Source organism: Diplotaxodon limnothrissa, linkage group LG19 (assembly GCF_057381915.1).
Source record: "Diplotaxodon limnothrissa isolate DT_005_m linkage group LG19, D_limnothrissa_male_GT1.1, whole genome shotgun sequence".
Taxonomy (NCBI): domain Eukaryota; kingdom Metazoa; phylum Chordata; class Actinopteri; order Cichliformes; family Cichlidae; genus Diplotaxodon; species Diplotaxodon limnothrissa.
The window spans coordinates 32,983,604-33,003,310 of record NC_140614.1 but is presented as its reverse complement, the minus strand read 5'-3'; the positions used below and the strand labels follow the sequence as shown (position 1 = coordinate 33,003,310).

Sequence of the window (19,707 nt, the reverse complement as noted above, 5' to 3'; positions counted from 1 at the left end):
CCCTGCTTCGGCCTCCTGTGTCAGCATCGGATTCTTACAATCTTTCACCGGAGAGTCAAAGCTTTCAGTTTGCAGCGTATCGGCTTAAAGAGGGATGACGCTGTACTACCTCAGTGCAAAAAGACGAGATTGAGAGGTAACCTGTAGGACGTGTAGACGATCTTTAGACATTTACACACACGTTAACAAATCAGCTGCTATCATCAAAATTTTTTAACAATTTCATACAATTTACTTGGTCATAAATAACATTACATCTCTCACGACTCGAAGGGCCGAGGTGTCGTGCAGAAACAGATAAAGACGACACATTTCTCGTCCTTGAAATCGTGTTCGTCTTTGGACAAACCTTGGAGCCAAATTTTGCTTGAGGCGTGGAAAACAATCCAAAGCTCCCAAAGTGTTTGACACAAATATAAAAATAAGAAATTTTACAAAAGTTAGAAGGGCTGGGAATACTCTAAAGCTGCAGCCAGAGTTTGTGATTGCTTGCTGATTTACTTATAGAGCACACCCGTTCCTCCATTTAGATTGCACACTCCTGAAGTGGATTTTTTTCACCCTCTGTTGGACAAAAGCGTAGTGCCGACGAGGGAAATAGTACCAGCGTGCACACAAAATTGGCTTGTAGCGATTGCGTAATAGTAACAAACTATTCTGGCACAAAAGGCGACTAACTCGTACCTACAGCCGTGCTGTGTCAGTTACAAAATACCAGTGTCTCAGGAAAAAATCCCCTAAAAAATACATTTTCATTCTACCCCACAAAGAGGAAGGAGGCAAACAAAAAACAATAAGCGTGGGGAGTTACTGAGGATGGAGCACACAGCATATCAGCATGTGCGAGTATTAACTTTAGTTCTTGCTATTATAAAAATAAAATACTTCCTCAATGATGATTTGTCACTAAACACACATGTTTGACGTATCTGAAGACTTCCCTGGGATGATTATGTTCAGGCTTGTTTTTCTCTGGGCAGCTAATTATGATGATCTTTTATTAAAGAAAAAAAAAGTGCTGGTGATAACAACATTGGCAAATAATGACGACTATCTGTAACACACACAATCAAGTATAGCTTTGTGGTCTCTCTCAGTGTGTTACATCCTTACACAGGTGGGTGTGCTTATAGTGCAGTAGTGTGTGTGTTTGTGTGTGCAGGAGGATGCACTTCTGTGAACAAAGTCTCACTTCCCTCCTTTGGGTTTCCTTTGTGCGCACAGAGGTCTGGCACCTGGCTGTTTGGAGTGGACTGGCTGGACCTGCGTGTTTGTGCCAGATCTCAGACTAAATATCCCTCTCTGACATCGTCTGGGGTCGCAGCCGCTCTCCTGACCCTCTCGCTGGGCCTCGGGCCACCGCCACGCTTGAAAATGGAGTGCACCGTTCTCCAGTCTCGTGAGGAAGAATGCTTGCTAGTGTGAACTCCAGATGAGGAGGAGACTGCAGTGGCTGAGGTCTTGGTAGCTCCAGGCTGCCAGCTGGGCTCCATGACTGTGTTAATGACTAAATATTAAAAAAAAATAATTGAAATTAGTCATCAGCCACAAGAAAATTATTTTAAAATTATTTCCATTTAAATAGTTTCTAAAGGGTCTGAATGACTCACCTTCGAGTTGTCTCTGAACTCTCCTGAGTTCTTTCAAGATAGATGAGATTTCCTGAAACACAGACGTCTAACTTGGCTCAAACATGCAGTGTTTACCAGCATGTGTTTATCCTGTCATTCAACCAAAAGCACACTAACCTTGTTGGATGTTTTTGCAAACGGGACATTATTTTCAGAATCGACCTTGGCCTCAATCTCTTCCCAGATATCCACTCTGTCCTGGAACATCACCCTGTGTGCAGAGGTGCCTTTCAGTCAACGTTCTGCTCTCTGACACTGATCATTTTGCAGAATTTATCACAGCAAAAGTAAGCCACAGCTTTCGTTTGACGTCTGAAACATTACCAAATAACGACCAGGAAAAGACAAGCTGAAGCCGCATGTAGCAGAGGAAACAGTTTTTTCATCTGTGTCTCATTTACTTAGATTAGATCTCTGCTCTTGGTCCCATATCGTCAGCCAATCTGTCTGTGAGCTGACTCACTAAGTTACAGTAATTAAATTAGAGCTGATGCTCACTGCAGTCTGGCTGTCAGACAGGATCAATAAAGTTTTTCATCAAAGCCAGATCAGGAATGGAAAGAGAGGAGTTTAAGTGTTCATGGTGTCTGCTCTTCTTAGTATCTTACTTCATTTTGTCAGCGAGCTGCTCCGTGTTTTCTCTGATAGCAATTATGACCTGAGACACCGGATTCAGCATCGCAGTGTCCACAACGCCCTGAGGGGGACAACAATAAAACACTTTTATAAAAGAGCTCTCGTTACAGGATATCTAAAGGAGAAGCAACTGATCATGTCTGACCTCTTCTCTGCTCCTGGAGTTGTGTTCACGGTCACTCCAGCTCTGCTCAGCTTCCCCTAATGGTGCAGAACTTGGGGGGACTTTCTGGTAACTGTTAGCCTCTGAAACATGCTGATCAAGAAAAAGATGAAATAAAGAAATACGTTTTTTATTTTTTAATGGCAGGTAAATGCATTAGAAGACTTAGTGTAACTATGGTTTTCCTTTATTTTATTTAAAAAGAGATGACTAGAATCATCTTCATCTGAGCTCTTTCATCGTCACTTTGGGCTAATATCGGTCTATAAGCTATGAATCACTGTAAAATTTTAAAATGTGGTGGAAACCACAAAAAAAATGTTTAAGTCATAAATGGTCCCATATAATTTTCAATTATGAGCCAATTCCTTTAAAACAAATACCAAAGCTGTAAGAGAGGTAAACAAATCCATAGCAGGAAATGGCTTTACAATTAAAAACATCATAACAGCACATGTTAACACATGACTGCCGTCAAAAATGCCCTCACTCGTTCACTTGAAGTTTAAGGTAACAACGGTACCTGTTCATAAGAAACCGCCGTGGAGCCTGGTGCACTGCACTCCTCTCCGGGCTCGCCATCACCCGCTACATCGTGGATCTCTCTGGCTAATATTGCCAAGTCTTTGGCCAGATCTTGACTCAACCTTCAATAAAAAAATTAATAAATCCATATTGTATTGAATTTAAGTATTCCTTTTAAACCAATTCTCCACAACAAAGTCAATGCAAATATTTTTGCAAGAAACTAAAGGAAATATCCAATAATATATATTCAAGTTTAGTGTTGCAGTGAAGTAAATTAACTGTTTGAACAGATAAAAATCATCATCTACTGTGATTTTTCACACAACCCTTAACTAATGAAACAAAAATAAATGCTTAAAACTGTTTGCGTTTGCTGGAAAACCCAAGTATTCACACCAGAAACGCCCAGCCTGTCATATTTCTTACCGTGCAATCTCAGCACTGTGTGTGGACCAGTTGTGGAAGGCATCTCCCTCGTTGGTCTCCTCTTCAGAGTCTCTGCCGCGGTGTTTCGGGCGCAGGGCCACGATCGGCTGCGGCCGAACCGGATTGCGTGGGCTATGAGAAGCTGAGGAAGGTTGGGAGCGTTTGTGTTTAGGAGTGCTCTGGTTTGAGTCGTACTCCTCATCTGAGGTAGAGGTATAGTCAGAGCCTTTCTGTCGTCGCCTAGAGCCTTGGTGTTGTGAATTGGTTAGAGTTTTGGAAGACGAGGACAAATAAGTTGGGAAAACAGGAGAGAGAGAAAGAGATGCCATGAAAGAACCACCAAGAAAAAGAAAAAAACCCCACTGAGTGTTTTAATAGAAACCCCCAAAACATTTCCCCGAACAAGAGACAGACATGATGCTGTGGAAGTCTTCATGACTTTCCAACAATTTACTGTTGTTGTTTTTAAGGGGGGGTCTGAACCAAACTCAAATGAACACTAGACTTCCACAGTACAGCGGCTGAGTACAGATAGGAATAAATGAGTTTAAAAAATAATACAAGTTGATTTGTAATGTGAAACATATTGTGTTAAAGTCAGGACCAGTAATACACTCTCAAAGCACGGCTGCATAAAGAAACGGCAATCCAGCCTTCACTTCAATGAGTGTACACTGTGCAGATGAAAGATATTGAACATTGGAGAATTAATATTAGTGTTAGTTTCCTTCACACACAGCTGTTGTTTGATGAAAAAGTTCTTAATTGCAGAGCTGAGAAATCGGTTATATTAGCTGAGACTTATAAAGGCTTCAGACCAATTCTCTGTCATGTCTGACACACATTGCAGGCATGTCATTCCCACAATGCTAAATCCGAGTTCATTTTTATGGCTGATAAGGCCCTGCACTTAAATATATAAGAACAGATGGTGTGTAAGTGCCGGTACTATACTTACTTGCTGTGCTGCTGGCATATTTGGCACTGCTGGAGCGAACACGAGTGATTGGAGTTCTGTTGAGTGCTGCCTTCTGTGGCCTTTCTCCCGGCTTTGGCCCTGGACCAGAGGCCCTACGAGTGGAGCTGACACCCAGCTCTGCGCTGCGGTTGGAAAATCCTGTGCTTCTGCCTGTCCACTGTGGGGTGGAGGAGGCCTCGTTGTCACTGGGTGTGTTAAATGAGCTCGTCCGTTTCCGAGGCATGGCCAGCATATCCAGCCTGGAGAGTTTCTTGGCTTCCTGGGGCTGCTTAGCTGGGGTGTTGTTGGCCTCCTGGTACAGCTTATCAGTCTCTGTGCCCTCGTTGTCTGAGGCCTCTCCGAGGCGAGCCCGGCGCAGCATGGAAGTCCTGGTGGGTCTTGGGGCTGATAGACTGTTGGCACGACTCAGTGCCTGGGACACTCTGGAGCTCTTGGTATCCTCCTTCTGAAGGGGAATTGTGTATTTGCGTGTTTGTTTGCTGTTTGACTCCTGATCAGAGTATGGTAAGCTCTGGTGGTCATCACTTAGGTCTGTGGAACCACGTTTTCCCACACTGCGTCTCAATCCGACTGGCCTCCTCAGAGGTTCAGTCCTGTTGCTCCTTTCTGCTTCCTGAGTACGGTGCTTTTCTGAGGACTGCTGAGTCGAATCCTGACTAGTTAGGCTAGCTGAAGACCTCTCTCTCTGGAGGCCACTGACCGACACTTTTTTTGTTAGTGTGCTTGGCTTTGTCTTACTGCTGTGTTGGCTGACTGTACTGGAGGTGTCCACATCAGACTCCCCAGAAAGAGAGTCCATAACAGGAGATGGAGTGTTGGTTTGTCCTGCTTGGAGTTTGGCTTCCAGTACAGCCAGAACATCTTCAGTCTCTTTGAGAAATGAATGCGTGTCCTGACTGTTAGCTCTCTGCAGTAATTCAGGGTTTAGATCTCTTTGAGCAGGCTGGCTAGAGATGTTAGGCAACCTGGTGCTGCTAGATCGCTCCTTCGTGAAGCTCTCCTGTCTGAATAACGGGGATGCTTCTTTACCCTCTGGCCTCTGTGTTGCCTGGCTCAGTACAGGAGCTGATACAACAGGTTTGACTCTTGCAGACTCCTGACTGCCTCTCAGTTTGGTCAGAGTGGCTGTTGAAAAGGTTTTGGTCACCTGTTTTCTCTCAGCCTTAGGAGTTCTAGCTTTGGGCACCACCTCCTCCTCTGACCCGATGTAAAAAGATGTAGACTTGGCCGGGAGCGTGCGCTTGTCTCCATTTTGGTCCGACAGAGGCTTCCTCTTCTGCTCTACAATAGATCCATCATCTGACTTGCTGGCATCACTCAGGCTGTCAGGCTCTACATCGTCCTGCACAGTTAACCTGTGAATGCCGTCTTGAGCGTCAGGGACCCCCAAGCTGTTATCTTCAACATCAAATGTTGAATTTGGGTCATAATGAACATGAATGCTGGGAGCTGGAATGTCACTCTTCTCCCCCGGTGATGTCAGCTGCAGGCCGCGCTGAACTCTTTCTTGGCTTTGGCTGAGCGTAGCCTTGTGGACGATTGTGCCTCGTGCTGAAGTGGAACAGTTTTAATGCATATTAACCACAGACGATGACGCTGAATATCATTCATATTCATCAGGGTGTCTCATTATCATTTCAAATAGAGCAATGGCTGGTTAGGTGGCTTACCCCCTTCTGACAGTCCCATCTGGGAATGGATGTCAAAGAGGCCGGACGAAGGCCCAGATTCTGCATAGCTGTCTGCCAAGCTGGCCCAGCAAGACATCCACTTAGGAGCCCCCTGTAAGACTGCACCTCCTGACTGAACCTGTAAAAGATGGCATACAAGTTATTCATTACTGTTAAAAATAGCAAAACTGTTAAAAATATAATTCCCTTAGTTCCAGTTATTATAAATTCCAAAAGAGCAATCTGGTTCAAGTGCTGTATGCACTTGAACCCTAACATGTTGTACTAAACACGTGGTTTGGTTTTCTGTTTTCTTTTATTTGGTTAGAAAAGAAAAACCCAAACGATCATGAACCCAGAGCCTGTGTGCAAAGAAGAGGCAAGTGCACAAATCAAAAGAGAGACACCGAAAAAAGAGCAAAAACCAAGAAGGCAAATCAAGGAAGCACTACATCCCGATTGGTGCAATCAGACACTTGAGTCTTACCGACTGAAAATAATCATTGTTACATTAAAATGATCAATCATCTATCAATTCATCATTCAACCCTGAGCAGGAAAGTTTACCTTCACCAGACTCTGTCCCTGCTCTGGAGCTGGCCTCACCTCCCCACAACTTTTCTGACTATGCTCCTCCCTGCCCTGAACAATAACAGGCCTAAATGCTGACGGTGTTTCTGCTTCACTCAGGTTCGTTCGCTCTGGGCTGTCAACGACACCAAACACCTGTCAGGAACAAAGCATTGCAAGTGGATAAGTGCACAGAGAGGCAAAGCAGGACTGCTAATGTTCATGGCTCAGGACTTCACTCCGAGAAACACGAGGAGACCGGTAATTAGCAAAGCTGCCTTATTTCTTTTAAAACGAGCATACGTGAAAGAACTTGCCTGGTCAATCTTGCTCCGTGCCTCTTCCAGCTCCTTATCGTGAACATCTGTTTCAATAGTGTAGGTTCCTGCGTCACTCAGACTGTCCTCCTCTTCATTTCTGGGGCCTGTGGGGCTCTTAACGTCAAAACTTTGAGATGCTGGGGGCATAACAGGAGCCTTGAGGGGGACAGGTTTATGAATTGGCGAGGAAGTTTGAGGCTGGAAATGAGCGGGGCTAGTGGTAATTTGGCCAGACTGTGATGCTGGCCCTGACCCTGCTTTAGATGCTGTAGTATTTCTCTCCCAGGTGGCAGAAGAGATCTCCTTTGCTTGTTTCAGTAATTCAGCAGTAAACTCCTGGGTGAGTTTAGATTTGCGGCCCACGCTGCTAAATGGTCTTGCGGACACAGATGAGGATGAGCGGGAGGAAAGGCTGGTGCTGATCCGTTCTTCAGTCTTTTCCCTTCGTAGAGAGTCAGCTCTTTGGGAGCCCATAGAAGCAGGGCCCTTCAGGGGGATAGTGTACCGTTGGGTTGGTGGAGTAGTGGTGGAAGATGGAGGTGTGACTTGTCTCTCCCCAGTCGGACTTGAGCTTTTCTTTACTTTCTCCAGCTGTGGCCTGAGACTGGAGGGTTCTGGTGGGGCCATGATATTGATGGACTGGGAACGCTTCTTTCTCTGGTTGTCGTCAATGAATTCAATCACAAAGGCTGGGTGGGGCTCAGCTTTAGCAAGACTGGAAAGGGACTGGGACTCTGGTGGAGAGCCAGACACAGGCTCCACTGAGTCAGGGGAGAGAAATTGCTGTGGTGGGGAAGCTCTCAAGGCTTGTGGAGAATCCTGATGTTCTAACTGGAGAAAGTTATTTCCATTGAGTGCTGGGTGCCCCGAATCACTTTGAGAACCATCTTCATGGTAGTTTGCTGTTGATGGAAGGAGAACAAGTTAACACAGTATTTCATCTAAAACTAGAGTAAACAGATGGTGTATAAGAGACTCACTCTTGGTGGTCTTCAGAAGAGATGGGTCACTGTTTGTGCTGCACACATCTTCATCTTGCGAGCTCTTTCCCATCATGCTAGCGCTGCTTTGGACGAGCCAGTCAGCAACTTTACTCTCTGCTGACATCACCTCAGTAGGTGTGCTAGCAACCTCAGTGGAAGGTTGCTTACGCTGACGGAAAGAAAACTTGGTCACATGGTCCTTGATTTTTATTTTACCTGGCGTGCATTCATCAAATTCGATGGTAAAGGATGCGTGGCTTTGAACCACAGGGGGTGTGGGGGTGGAGGAGATGCAGTCAGAGGCATCTGCTGTGTCTTTTGTTGGAACTTCATGAACCTGCGACTCTGGTTTCTTGGTAGGACGCTGCTGGAACTCCTTTGTTGGGATCTCAAAGTAACTGGGCTCCCGGCGGTAGGAGAAGATGGGCTTAGCCTGACTGTCTGGCAGAGAGCCATTGCTCTCATATGTGGGCACATCTTTAGCAGGTTCTGTTGTCAATAAAAAAAAGCTTTTAGTGTGCTGAATATTAGAATATTGTCACACTTATATCAAAGTTCCTAACTCAAAGTTAAAGGAACTCAGATTTATGTAAATCTCTTAAAGCATAACCACTAAACATTTCCTGAAAATAAGAGCCATAAATAACATGAAGGTTCCAGACGGTGGGGCAGCACGGTGGTTAGCACTGTTGCCGCACAGCAAGAAGGTCCTGAGTTCAATTCCACCATCAGGCCGGGGTCTTTCTGTGTGGAGTTTGCATGTTCTCCCCGTGTTTGCGTGGGTTCTCTCCGGGTACTCCGGCTTCCTCCCACCGTCCAAAGACATGCAGCTTGTGGGGATAGGTTGATTGGATAATCCAAATTGTCACTAGGTGTGAATGTGCGAGTGAATGTGAGTGTGAATGGTTGTCTGTCCCTGTGTGTTAGCCCTGCGACAGACTGGCGACCTGTCCAGGGTGGACCCCGCCTCTCGCCCTATGACAGCTGGGATAGGCTCCAGCGCCCCCCGCGACCCTGAAAAGGAGAAGCGGAAGCGGATGGATGGGTTCCAGACGGTAGGCTGGGAAAACAAATCATGTGATTGGTCTTTGGATGCCAGCTGGGTGTGGCCAAATACCACTTTAGGAGTTCAGAGTCCAGTGGAGGGTAGTTGAGGGGGAATAATCTGTTTCAGTCTGGGCAACGTGAGGAGAACAATCACCATCATCGGCTTAGATGGTCATAATCCATCATGAGGCAGACAGCCACTGGTTTGGCCTGGCTATCAGTCCACAACTGACAGCCAGGGACCTGCCTTGGGCTTAACACCATCTACCTCTCAGTGACCCACAGAGAACATCAAATGCCACAAAAAAGGCAACTTTAAATCTAATTCACAAACATGGGAATATCCAATAAATGCAATTAAATCACTAATATAAAATACATTCTGCTTGTAAAGACAAACACTTCTGAAGGCATACACCAAATGAAAGGAGTTTACAGTGATTGCATGTAGAAATATAAGACAGATTCACTGACCTGGAGATTCCTTCTCTGGAAATTTTCCACCTCTGCTCTCCTTTTTGTTGGCCGGGTCCTCATCTTCTCCCCACCAGGAAGGCTGGCCATACAGAGGCGTGGGCTTGGATATCGGAGCATCTGTGGAGGCTAGCAGGAAAAAGCCCACAGACAGACACAAACACAATCAGGTACATAATATACTAAAAGGTGCAGGGAGGAATGGTAGGAACAAAGAAAGAGCCAACAAAGACGTGAATTTAAACCACTGCTTGGTTTTATAATCCAATAAGTTTGTTAGTCACATGACAAAACAGTGTTTTGTTTGACGTTGCAACAATAAAAAGTTACACAATGCTGGAGCTCAGAAACAAAGCCTCACGCTGCAAGTGGCCTTTGGATGTTTCAGAGCTCCCACACATTCCCATGACACAGAGAGTGTAGTGGGGGTAGGGAGGTCAAACTGTGATGCCAGATGTATCAGCAAACCACCAAAACATAATCCTCCTCATGTGAGGACAGTACAGCTAATCCTAATCTTTATAGGAAAAATGGAAGAAATCGGTCCAGGATATGGAGTAAGCTGGGCACGCAAAGGCTTTATGTATACAGAGGTCTCTGCATATATTCTCTTAAATTTGAGACTAGTTAGCTTGGCTAAATTTGCTGATGATATGTGTTTAGCAAGACTTGCCATATAACCTGGCATACTGTTCCACACAAGCCAGCCAGCCTCTACTAATCAGATCATCTAGAAGCTGCCGTTTGGCCTGATAAATAGGATAAACAAGCTCTTCTGAGTTTAATGTGGCTGCACAATCCCAAGTATCAGCAGCACTTGACCACTGTTGCCTTGGACACACACAATAAGACATCAACACAGTGACCGAAGAGGCAGAGGGGCACGTTACAGATTCCTTTCCACTTATTTAATCTTCCCCTTTTAGCTAAAGAAAATGTGGGCGAGTGTAGCAGCTTCAGTACACAGAGCAAGGTTATGCTAAGTGTATTATTTGGCATCTCAAACTGTGCACAGACACAGAGGTACAACAAAGACGGGACATAATCTCCCAAAATAAAGGTGGCAGTTATTAGGGACATTAGGTACTGTGTTTGGAGGTAGTTAAAAAGCAAAAAAAGTGAATTTTTGTTTTAGCTATTGTTATAACTTACTGGATTTGTTAAGTATGGAAACTTTAAAAAGGAAGCCACTACAAGAGCAACCACTGGGAACGCTGAACTGTTAATTTCATGCCCTCTTTTTTTCCTCTCAATACTAAATAGCCCTGGGTCCTGGCACAGTAATGTAGGCCCGACTGAGTCACACACTGTACAAGTGAAGTGTCCTGTGCTGCAGACAGCTGGAGGATTGGAGTCACTCCACATCCTGTACAGCTGCAGGGGAAAACAAGCACAGAAAAAGACACACACGTCTTTTTTTTCCCTTCTCTACGAGGCTTGTCAGAATTAAAAGAAAACAAACCTAATATGAGGCAAAATAACATATCAAGACCTTAAACAAGCTCAGCCAAAGAGACTGAATTTGCATCAGCATTTGTCAACAGAGATATGCAAGCTCGGTCTCTGTGAGGCAAAGAGACTTTCCTACATCAAACAAACTCAACATGAATGAAAGTGACACTTTAAAAAGCGTGTACTCATTTTCTCTAACATGCTTCTCTCACTGAGGCTGTAGATTTAGCACGACAGCAGTGGACACTTTCACACCAGCACAGACTCCTTTGAGTGCAGGCAGTAACTGCGTAGCAACAAGTAAATATAGAGTTTGCACTGAAAGATGTCTTGCAAATAATGAACTCATACTTGCAGGCAACATAATCACACTCTGCTCCAAAGTGATGTTTACTAAAAAAAAAAAGCTAACAAAAGAAGAGTTTCTCGCAGTGCCGCAGTCAATTACACAGCTATGAGAAACATGAGGCGTGTGCTGGAAAAGTCCTATTTTAGGCACAGTTGTAGTTTTCCTTCTAAGCTCAAAGGCCTGATTATGGAGCAGAAAGCACAAGGCTGCTGCTTGCTAGATTAACTACAGCTGGAAAACGTTTCATCGGTGTGAATAAGCTTCATTCATAAAATGCCTAACTTAACAGTTCTGCTGTTGACATAGAGTGAAATAATAAATTCACTAAGTACATGTCAGAGTAAAGAGGGTGTGAAAGAACTGGAAATATCAGCAGTGACAGATCTACCATCACCTACATGGACAGAAGTGCCAAGCTGGGACTAAAAACCTACAGACCTTTCTAATTCTACAGCACGTGGCTGAACCACCGTCAGGCATGTCTGACTGAGATAAGACTGTTTGTCCTTAACTCTTTACCCCTCTGCTTGTCTGCAAAGCCCTTACTCATGTATACTTACTCTGGCAACCCTGGGATGTCAAGATCTACTTTTTTACCGACACCACAGGATTGTAGCATCAGCCTCTCTACTCACATGGCATCCTAATCCCACAGCAGGGAAGCTCTTAATAAGAGAAGCCATCATCCTATCGAGGGATCTATGGCCAAAGTCATGCAGTACATGGAGACTCAAGCAGACTTCCTCTTCCTCATGTATGTGGGACCAAGCTATTCAAATCCACTTCATTTAAAACTGTTTCTCTCATGCACCCAGAACAATTTATCTACTTCTGTTATCATAAAACCTGCAACCTTCCTTCTAACAAATGAACTGTGTGGATAGAATTATTTACCTGTGAGGGAGTGGGCTTTACACTCAGCTTTGTCCTGGAGTTTGGCATTGGATAAAGAGTCTTTGCTCTTCTCTGAGTGCTGGAAGTGCAGTTTTTCCTTTGCCTTGGCCTCCAGGGCTTTTATGCTAAGCTGCAACTGGCTTGTGTACTTCTCATGCTGCACACACACACAGACAGGAGGGAAGCAGGATGTGAAAAACCTTCCGCCAACAATCAGTACAGCTGTAACGGTCCTAACATATACACACTGTAAGGAAGAATATCCACCAGAGACTCAAGCTTCAACTTCTAAATATTACACATGCATCATTTTTATTTTAATTGAATTCAGCTACAGTAACTAGCATCATTAAACATGCAGAAATGACTTTAAGTGTTAAGTTATTTAATTTAATATGAAAGAAAAAATTTATTGTAGATAATTAAGCTCTAGTTTGCCATGGTAGGAGTTGGCCTGGGAAGATTGTGACTATTTTAACATATTATTTAATACCAAAATAATGTTAGTCTTTCTCAGTAGGGATCTACAGCAAACAGCTATCGCTGAAGACAGTCGAGCACTGACGATTAAAAAAGGAAGCTTACTCTTACTTACTTTAAGCGCTTCCTCCGGGACTTTGTGTTGACTCTTTTCCAGGATATACACATGCACATGTACAGATGGAGTTAAAGGAAACAATCTACATATTTTTCTTTTCAAACAATTAGATATTAGAGATGTCCTGACTGGAAAATACTGAGCACTGACCATTACTTTTTTCTGATTGAAAAATCAGAAATGTTGCTCATTTCTCCGTTTGCACCAAGACAACAAATAAATCTTTATTATAACCAAAAAATAAGTGAACTGGTTTACTGTCTTGTAGCACTATCACGAAACTTATCAGTTCTAAACTGATGAGACAACAGATAAACATCAAGAGACATCACCTATAAAGCTATAAATGTATTTATAGCAGTGAATTACTTCTCGAAACTGTGCCCCTTCACCTCTAACGACAAAGCATGTCTACATGTATCTGTACACTGAACAGTGTTGCTTTGTGTTATCTAACATACATTTCACCACTCATTAGTTTTCTCCTGAGGTCAAAGGGCGCAGGCGGCTTCCGGTCAACAGTTCACTATCCTGGCTGAAAAACACACAGGATTTTCATGCCAGTAGATCAAGGTGGAGAAAAAAAATGTAATAAATGTGAGAAAAAGTGCTGCTGACCCCTGGTCCTTTTCTGTGTTGAATACCAAAGACCAATGAAAACAAAAGCAGAAAGTCTGGATAATGTATGAATGATACACGTCCAATGATGATTAAGCCAACAGAATTAAAAAAAATAAAAATGCATAAAGTTTAAAACATAAGTATAAAAAAAGGATATCATAACCAAAGCGAATGACATCTGACAGCTTTAGGGTGATATATGTCTGGTCTGGGATTCTGAGGTCGTTCACAAATGTCTGCAAAACAGAAAAACAAAACAAAATTCATAACATTCACTGTTCATTCGCTAATGAAGGTAATGACTCACAGGTGACAGGCCTTCTAATTCCAAGCACTCGGATACCGTAAGGTGCTTTGCCAGCGGACCTTTCCCATTGAAAGTTAATCCACCAACACGTTAAAACTCTGATGAGATTATGTTGTTATGCAATGTCAGTAAGCTTTTATAAAATGGCCAGGTGGAAAGAAACATGTGCAATTTGTTCATCAATTTGTTTTAACTTCTCCCTTAACTAACAGATGGTTAGAGGAGTTACTCAATTTATCTTTAGATGATTAAAAGTAAAGAAACAAGGATAACACTGTGCACCAAACAGTAGCTCTCATTCTACACAGACTAAACAAAGGTAATTAGGGAAGGATTTCAGTTATAGGCCCTCGTACTGTTCTGCTCTGATTAGTTTAGCTGCAGTTACTAAGGCCAAAAGAAACACTGAGAACAATGAACGGTTTCTCCCACGGCTCAGCTCAGGATTTCATTTGGATAATGGTGCAGTGAAGTGGCAACAGCAGCAGAGAGACAAGGGAACAGGGTGAGATCGAAAGATTTTCTTTTTTTGGGGGGAATGGTCACTGTTTGCCCAACCGTTTGCACACACACACATTTTTGTACTAAGGGATTTACTGCAGTTGAAACACGAGCCTTCGGTGATACCAGAGACTTTTTTTGTTGTTTTTTGCACAAGCTGAAGTACAAAGTTTGGAAGTAAAGACAGACCCACTCACCCCGTTCAAGCTGCCCAGGTCCTTCACCATGTGCTCATCTGTATTTGGGTCATAGTTGATGACAGCATGCTGTTTATCCACACTGCGAGACTGAAACAAATGTGGAAAAAAAAAAAGTGCATGATGTGCTGACAACTTGATTACATGACATGAAATTTGTGATCATTTATTTAGATTCTAAATTGAGATCCCAAGGTAAGATTTTCCAGGCTTACAACTGGGATTCTGGAAGGTGGCGACAGTACGAATTTTACCGATATGCACCATAGGCACTGAGTCTATCAGAAATTATGTCAGTTTAACAGCTTATTCAGTTTTGGGTTGAGGTGGTGTACACTTTGAACAGGTTGCCAGGTCATCACAGGGCTAACACAGAGAGAGAGAGCTAACCATTCATGCTCAAAGTCACACCTACAGCCACGTTAGAATCAGCAGTCGACTTAACATAAATGTATCTGGACTGCGAGGGGAAAAAACAGAGTACTCAGAGAGAACGTGCCACCTCTATAGTGAAAAGGTCACTGCCAGTCAGCATGCAGACCTGGGACCTTTATGCTGCGAGGCAACAGCACTGCACTGCTGTGCCGCAGTAGTTATTTTTGATACCTAAAAAGTCCTTTATTCTGGTTTACACACAATCCCAATTAACAAAACTGTGCACAAATATTTTCATTAGGAAACCCAAGCATGAGATGGAGCAGCGGGTAGCACTGCTGCCTCGCACCAAGAAGGTCCACCATCAGGCTGGAGCTGTTTGGCTTCCTCCCACAGCGCACAGACATGCACAAGATCAAGTTAACCGGCAAGTCTAAACTGATAAAAGGTGTGAATAGTTGTGGTGTTTCTGTGTTAGTTTTGTGATAGACTGGCAACCTCTCCACCGATGACAACCCTGAAGTGGATAAGAAGATGGATGGATGGGATTGAAACAGGAATTTTCTTTTGGATGTGCCAACGCGCCCTAAACTAACTATTCGCCCTAATCTACCAAAATCTTCTCTGAATGCTGAAGTTTCTGTGCACGCATCTGCTATTACACAGTTGTGTGGAGTACCCACAATTTTGTTGTACATGTACAACAACAATAAAAGGGCTATTCTATTCTATTCTATTAAGCAGAGTAAAAATGCGTCTTCATCAATTAAGTTCAGGCTAAGCCAGTGATTCAGACTGACTCACTTTTTCTTCTCTCCTCATTAGGGCCTCAGCACAAGCGAACTCACTGAGTGCCAAACTTGTCTGCAAAATTAACACTGTCATTCAATGGACAATTTATGGGCTTGTCACAAACTGTTCCAAACCAAACCCTAACTGGGATAAACAGCAGTCGGAGGCAGTCTGTACTGCCTGTGTTAATCAGCTCAATTGGTCGCCTTTTAAATAACTTACTTTAAGTTTTTAGTGTTGGTTAATCAATTTGTCGATTAGTTTAACAGATCTGAATTCATAACTCTTAGTCCTTAACTTCCCTTTGCACCCTTTATCAGAGGAAAACAACGTATCTCTGGCTTAAGAAACAATAACAGGCCACTGAATTAGAAACAAAAGGCACTCAGTATCATTGTAGAGGCGTACGGTCTAATTACTTCTCATGGAGATACAGACTGATCAAACACTAGTACTCATGGAAAGTCCAAACTTTCAAGGCGAGGTCCTTAATTGTGCGGTTTGATAAAATTTCCCTTAAGCTGGATCCGTGCCTCTCATGCCAAATGGGATTCTCTTCTTGTAATCTTTCAGATACAATGTGAATGAGGGAGGAAAAAAACTCCCCAAGAAACCCAAAACATTTAAGACATTAAAGACAATATAGGGCAGGAATGGGCTATGTGCCAAGTCAGGAAGAAGCCCCAAGCACTAGAAATATCTGCATCGCTTCAAGCTGGGGAAAAAGATGAGGCGGCGACGCCTAAATGTGGACATAAGCAACTCTGTGGTTTGCGGGGCTTTTCTGCACATAACGCACAAACTAAGGAAAGTATAAACAACTGCTGCCGAGGCAACATTCTTCCTTCGCTGGTCTAAACACAGAGCGAGAAGAAAATGGGAGGAGAATATTACACAAAAACCACAAAGAAATTGTGTTTGTGGCACACAGAGCATGGAAAAGCAACACATGGGAATGCTTTAGTTGAGTTTTTAAGTCATTGTTTGTGAGGCTGCGAGGGGCAACTTTGAGTGAAGACACCGTCACCTGGTTAGACACCTAACCAGGTGACGCATGCCAGAAGCCTCCTGCTGGTTTTTCGCATACTTGTGTGACCAGCTGTCCTGTCAGACATCAGTGCAGAGTAATGCAACTTATCCTGAGCATCCTGAACGTCACGTACGACACTCTGCGTGACACTCACCTGGAGCATGAGCTCGCAGTCGTCCCGACCGACGAAGATCATCTCGCGTGGCAGCCTGTGACGCGTGCCAGAGCTGCTCACCAGAAACCATGATGTCACACTCATGTTGGGGTTGCGAGTCAGGAGCTTCTTGGCATCCTGGGAAAAGACGACAACCAAATAGATCTAGGATGGCAAAAAATCTTTATGCTAATTTAATGTTATCTGAAATTTGCTGTGCTTGTTCTTCATTTTAAATAGGCTATTTATATTCCATTTATAATTATTTGTTTCACTGATTTTTGTCAGTATTTTATATCAAGCTTTTTAGGCAGTATTAGTCATTGTAATTTCTTGTGTATTTTTTCCTCCAGCTATTTTGTTTGGTCATATTTTGTTTAATTTCACTTAATAAAGTTGATGACTCTGTTTTGGCAGGAACTTTCAAACCTTTGGGATTAATCATATTTTGCTACTATCTGAACAATATTGAATATCATTTTTTTTAAGGGCAAAGAAAAACCCTCACTGCAATGAGAGGATCTTTTTATCCAACCAGCTGTGTCTGGCTGTATTACTACCAGCTAATGCCATAAAAAAACGGATCCCATTTTTGTAGCTAGATTTTCACTCGTCAGGAAAGGCTACACAGCAGAGTATGTTCACACAAGTAACAAACGCAGATATCGTAATCGAATAAAGGCGATATGAGATGTTAGAGTTTATCTTTTTGATGAAGCATGCCGGGAAACTTGTTGCAAATGGCTCCTGTGAGGAGTAAGGTAACGATGGCTAACAATTCAAACTTCCAGCTCAGGTTTAACTTCCTGTAACCTTTGCGAGCTAACCAAAAAATACAAGCCAGTGTTTGTATTTTAAATTACAAGCTGCTTGTAAATAAACCACTATTTTTTAATTTTTTTTTATTTGATAAAACAGGGAGCTGTTGGGAGTCTGTCGGTGAGGTTGTTTAGCTAACGCTCGTGAGCCTCCGGCTTGAACGAAATAAGCTATCTCCAAACGATTTCCCCCAACAAGGACTCACCTTTAAAGCCTTCTCCGTTTTACTCCTGAGTGAATCCAGTGTTTGTCGTCCCACAGCAGTTTGGAAATTCGACGTCCGACCGACACTCACTTACAACAAGCTCATCAGGTGACAACGGGCAGGTAAAGTTCGCTCACACCCTTACCTTCCTGCGGGAATGACAACCGGACGAAACTCAAACCTCAAACGCGTCTCCTCCCGTCGGGCTGACGTAGCTTGACAAGTCCCCATCAAAAGCGTTTTTTTTCTCTCCGAGAGGTTAGAGGAGAGTAAGAGCTCTCACTCTGTCCGGGTTCCGGGAGCAGAAAAGATGGCGGCGGCTTCAAGCTGAAAGCTAAGGGTCGTGTCCAGAGGAAGAGTGTTGTATATTTTTTTTAAAATATCAAAAATGTCTACCTACCTTCTTTATTTTTTCATTTTATTAATTTATTTATACATTTCTCTTTAATGTCGGCTGCCCTGAATTTGTTAAATGTGTAATGTTTATTAGCGTGGTTTCTAAGACTTTTTATGGGCCTAATTTATTTTATATACAGTTGAAAAGTTCTAACATCTGACATTTGTAGCGTAAGTAAATGGTTATCTATTGGCTAAATAAATTCAGAACTTCGACGCGCATGTGCAGCACAACATAGCGCTAGTCGCCATCTGGTGAGTAACCGCTTTTATAGACGATCTACGGCTTTATTCGTGTCCCGACCGGACTTTGTTTATCCTGTGTTTCGCTTTGGCAACGCATCCCCGTCTAAATAGAAGAAATGAAGGCGTTTGGGAGAAACAGCCTCTAAGAGCACGAACAATAGGAGGTCGTCGTTAAAATCAGCTCATTAGTTAAAAGTGTGCAAAGCGCATGTTAACTCATAAACTATGTTAAATTTAAAAAAAAAACAATATCACAAAATACCACCGTTTAACTTTGCAACAGGTGGTGATAATCGCTGAAACAGAACTCTGGAGATGATGGCAGGCTATAAAAAATATTAATCCAAAGGCAGAAGCCTTGCACCCATTAGATGGCGCTCTAGTTTCAATTTACAGTAGAGCTGCTCCGGGTTAAAAAAAAAAAAAAAGAAAGATTTCATCACGAGATTCATTCAGGAAATTTCAAAGAAGCCACAAGGTCACAATGACTTTCTGTGTTTATACTGGGTGTATAAACCATCCAGTTTATTTTAACACTTTCATATTTTACTGAATCATGGTGCATTTGAGTGCAATGAAAACAATGTTCTCATATACTGGCCATGCATTATGTGCTCCAAAACACTAAGTTCACTGTGAGGCAAATGTGGTTGAGTTTAGCTGAATTTGCCCTCCACCTAAAAGAGGTTTTAATCAGCAGGTCTGACCGGTTTCCGAGGGCTTTCCCTCTAAACAGAAAACACCCAGCTCTGTTACGATTAAAACCTGCTCTTTCACCAATTCACCACTTTCTTCCACAGACGCCATGAGTCAGCACTGAGACAAATCTCTGAGAAGCATATACTTTCACGGTGACATCACTGGATGGAAACTGAAACTGGATAGAGTAAAAAGTGTGAATTTCCCATGAACCAGACAGTAACTGTGGTTCTTTTTCTGTGCAGCTGGTGTTACACTTTTTCTGCTTTTGCATATCTCACGTTAGGTCAGCACTTTAATATTGTTTATCTGTCTATACAGCTTAGAGAACTTTAGACAAATCTATGTGGGAATGTGCATTTCACCCACATTTACCTCATCACCACCACACTTTGTCATGTGTGTTGGGGAAATGCACTTGGAATCAGGTAAGGGACTTTTTTGTCAGGTGAGTTCCACAATGGTTCAGACCTCGCAGTCAGTGTGTGGCGCTGTGCATTGCAGCTGGCCAAAAGACAGACTGTGAGCCCTGGCTGTCAACATCTGCTCCAGAGACTGTACCATCTGCCCGAGGCCCCGGGGGGAGCATCTCTCCTCGTCTCAGACCAGCTGTGGAGCTCCAGACGTGGACCTGAGCAGTCTTGC

The 19,707-nt window shown here is 43.2% G+C and overlaps 1 protein-coding gene across 1 annotated transcript; it reads right to left on the bottom strand.

Annotated features, from left to right (window-relative positions):
• Positions 1-877: 877 nt before the first annotated feature.
• Positions 878-17,896, bottom strand: cep170ba (centrosomal protein 170Ba). The gene is made up of 19 exons (XM_085342338.1): positions 17,722-17,896; positions 16,698-16,835; positions 14,347-14,436; positions 13,499-13,577; positions 12,718-12,776; positions 12,123-12,279; positions 9,428-9,556; positions 7,904-8,395; positions 6,921-7,825; positions 6,601-6,759; positions 6,034-6,172; positions 4,343-5,914; positions 3,385-3,631; positions 2,954-3,077; positions 2,413-2,523; positions 2,240-2,328; positions 1,749-1,842; positions 1,611-1,662; positions 878-1,507 (listed from the first exon to the last, which is right to left on the bottom strand). The coding sequence occupies exons 2-19, from the start codon at positions 16,800-16,802 to the stop codon at positions 1,284-1,286; spliced, it is 4,827 nt and encodes a 1,608-aa protein (XP_085198464.1). The 5' UTR covers positions 16,803-16,835; positions 17,722-17,896; the 3' UTR covers positions 878-1,283.
• Between the last annotated feature and the right edge of the window lie 1,811 nt (positions 17,897-19,707).